This window comes from Etheostoma spectabile, chromosome 18 (assembly GCF_008692095.1).
Source record: "Etheostoma spectabile isolate EspeVRDwgs_2016 chromosome 18, UIUC_Espe_1.0, whole genome shotgun sequence".
NCBI classification, from domain to species: Eukaryota; Metazoa; Chordata; class Actinopteri; order Perciformes; family Percidae; genus Etheostoma; species Etheostoma spectabile.
This window is the reverse complement of record NC_045750.1, coordinates 20,520,927-20,523,375: the sequence shown is the minus strand read 5'-3', so window position 1 is coordinate 20,523,375 and position 2,449 is coordinate 20,520,927. Positions and strand designations below refer to the sequence as shown.

The 2,449-nt window shown below is 39.7% G+C and overlaps 2 protein-coding genes across 3 annotated transcripts in view; both read right to left on the bottom strand.

The window, feature by feature from the left end:
* Window positions 1–2,399, bottom strand: part of gopc (golgi-associated PDZ and coiled-coil motif containing) — a 22,535-nt gene extending 20,136 nt beyond the window's left edge. The window contains exon 1 of one of the 2 annotated variants that reach the window (XM_032542354.1): window positions 1,904–2,399. In XM_032542354.1, the coding sequence (XP_032398245.1) occupies window positions 1,904–2,164 (261 nt within the window). In that variant the 5' untranslated portion in view covers window positions 2,165–2,399. The remainder of the gene's footprint in view (window positions 1–1,903) is intronic. The other variant, XM_032542355.1, reaches the window with a different exon arrangement.
* mdn1 (midasin AAA ATPase 1) overlaps window positions 1–2,449 on the bottom strand; it is a 1,030,807-nt gene that overhangs the window by 61,078 nt on the left and 967,280 nt on the right. The window lies entirely within an intron of this gene.

Genomic DNA, 2,449 nt, shown 5'->3' with positions numbered 1-2,449 from the left:
AAAGGGGGAGGAAATCAGAGTCAGATATATCAGGTCAGAGTGAACAATGCACTGGTTTTAGATAAATACAGAACAGTCCCAGCAGGACTCGCTAAAAAGGTCGATTCAGGTCCATCCAGGTCAATAACAATGATAAGCTTTAGAAATATTTACTTGATAACACTACCAGAGTCTGGCTTTTCGGGTTCACGGTCAACTGTCACATACAACTTCTCACCAGCATACCAATTATTGACATGTAACATATTTTTTGATTCTGATATGCTGCTGTATACTACTCAAAAGGTTGTCACTGGCAGACATCACTGTCATCAACATACCAGTGGTGTGCCAATTCTTAAAGGTATGACACTTTAATTGGTGTTATAGTTTTCCTGAATCCTCAAAGACTGTGATTGGAGGGTTTTAACATATATTTGTAGTGACTTTCTTCATCCAGATGTTAGGAAGAGTTTTTGAGGATTCTAGAAAAACCTCTAGAACAACAGTAAAGGTTGTTAAAACAATTTTCTGCATTTTTTTCAAATATTGGGTATGTTGTTTTGGAAACGTGGATGCTTATCTCTGTGATTCAAATCTAATGCTTCTACACCAGGTCAAACTGTATTGGTAGCAAAGAAACCCATGGATAGACAGTAGAATGAGACATGGATACCGCGTTCGAAGCAGAGCTTTTTTCATTCCTATGAAAGTTGCTCAGTAGCACATTATACCAAGATACATTTAACTTCCCCATATAAAATTACCAGGATCATTCCCGCTGCTTTTGCACTTTGGGGCCCCTAAAGCAATGGGGATTAAAGGATTCACCTGTGAGGCTCTTCTAGATTTGTCAGCCAGCTGCTCGACACCACTTTCAATTAATCTTCTCTAACCCCGGCACCACTTATACAATAAGACGCTATACTCTTTTAATGTCTGTGTCTCAATCACTTGCATGTTTTCATACTAAAGGAACACTACACCCAACCTTATCACAGCTGAATATTTCATCAGTGTTAAGCCTACATTTAGTGTTGTATTGATTTGGATGGTCACTTACATTTAAAAAGGTTGTAAATCTAGTTCTTCAAGTAATTTGTAGTCACCGTTAATCAAATAAAACTCTAATAATAATGTAGTTTCTTACATTATAGGGGCTAAAGAGAGTGAAATGCATACAAACGTTTTTAATTTTAAATGATATATTACCAAGACATGCATAATCCAAATATATGTGCAAATTAAATGTATTAATCTGTTATCTACATTTGAAGATTGCATACTGACTTGTAAAGGCTCGAAATACAAAGTGTTTAACTTGGGACCTGACTTGGGACTTGATAGTCACGATTTAGAACTTGACTCAGACTTAACTGTCTTGACTTGGTACTTGACTTGGTCAGTGCAAAGACTTACATATGACTTGCAAAACAGTGACTTGGTACCACCTCTGTTATTTAATGTTCATTCAAGCACTGGCACAGTTTCAAAAGTATCGCTTTAGCATCAGTTATGGGGGGGAAAAACTAAACAATACTCAACTGTCAATGACAGCTGCCTTTCAGTGTGTGGTTTATCTTCAAGTATAATGTGAAGGGAAATACAAGCACCTCTCAGTAAAAACATAAGTGACATGGCATTTTAATGTGGCACACATCAGGGACTTCCAATAGTCAGCAGTGGCATCTGCCAGTAAATAATGGTTGTGTTGTAAGGGCAGTGGTGGTATGGGACAGTGGAACACCAGTGGCATAATATTTTCAAATCAGGATGGGCATGGCATAATGTTACCAAAAGCAAAGAATGAAAGCTACCGTTACCAATTAATCAGTTTTTCATCTTACAATGACGACTGAATGATATTTGACATCACATACAGTTACAACTAACGTTAACCGTGCATCTTACAAGAGATACTAACCTCTAGTTTATGGTTCAGTTGGAAAACCGTCTGGGTTTTGTGACAGAGCTGAGCAAAACAGGAGCTCAGGCTGGTCATCTTCTGCCGACCCTCGTACGTAATATCGACTTGATCTGGGTCTATTTCTCCGAGCAGAAGATCCACATCCACGAAGGCCTTGTCAAACTCTTTCTCCAGCACTTCTAGCCAGCGAAACATGGACATCCCGGGGCCGAGGCCCGAGCTATGACCCGTTGGGGAGGATCCAGCCGAAGCGGACATGGCTAAAGCGATACAGAGCCCTACGTTACCGTTAGCGTACCAGCTTTTACGGTGAGTATTGTTAACGTGAATAGATCCCCTCTCTGTTTGCCACTGCGAAATAACGTTGAAACCCGATGACTAAATTACGTATCGGGTTAGCGGAGAGAAGTCTGACAAACTGAGTTTTCTAATTCTCTGAAAAGCAACAATAACCGACCAGGAAGTCCTCAGACTCACGCACGATCTGTGAGGCCAATAGGCCAATCAGGCATCTAGCTTCTTCTTCTTCTTTTTTTTTTTTTT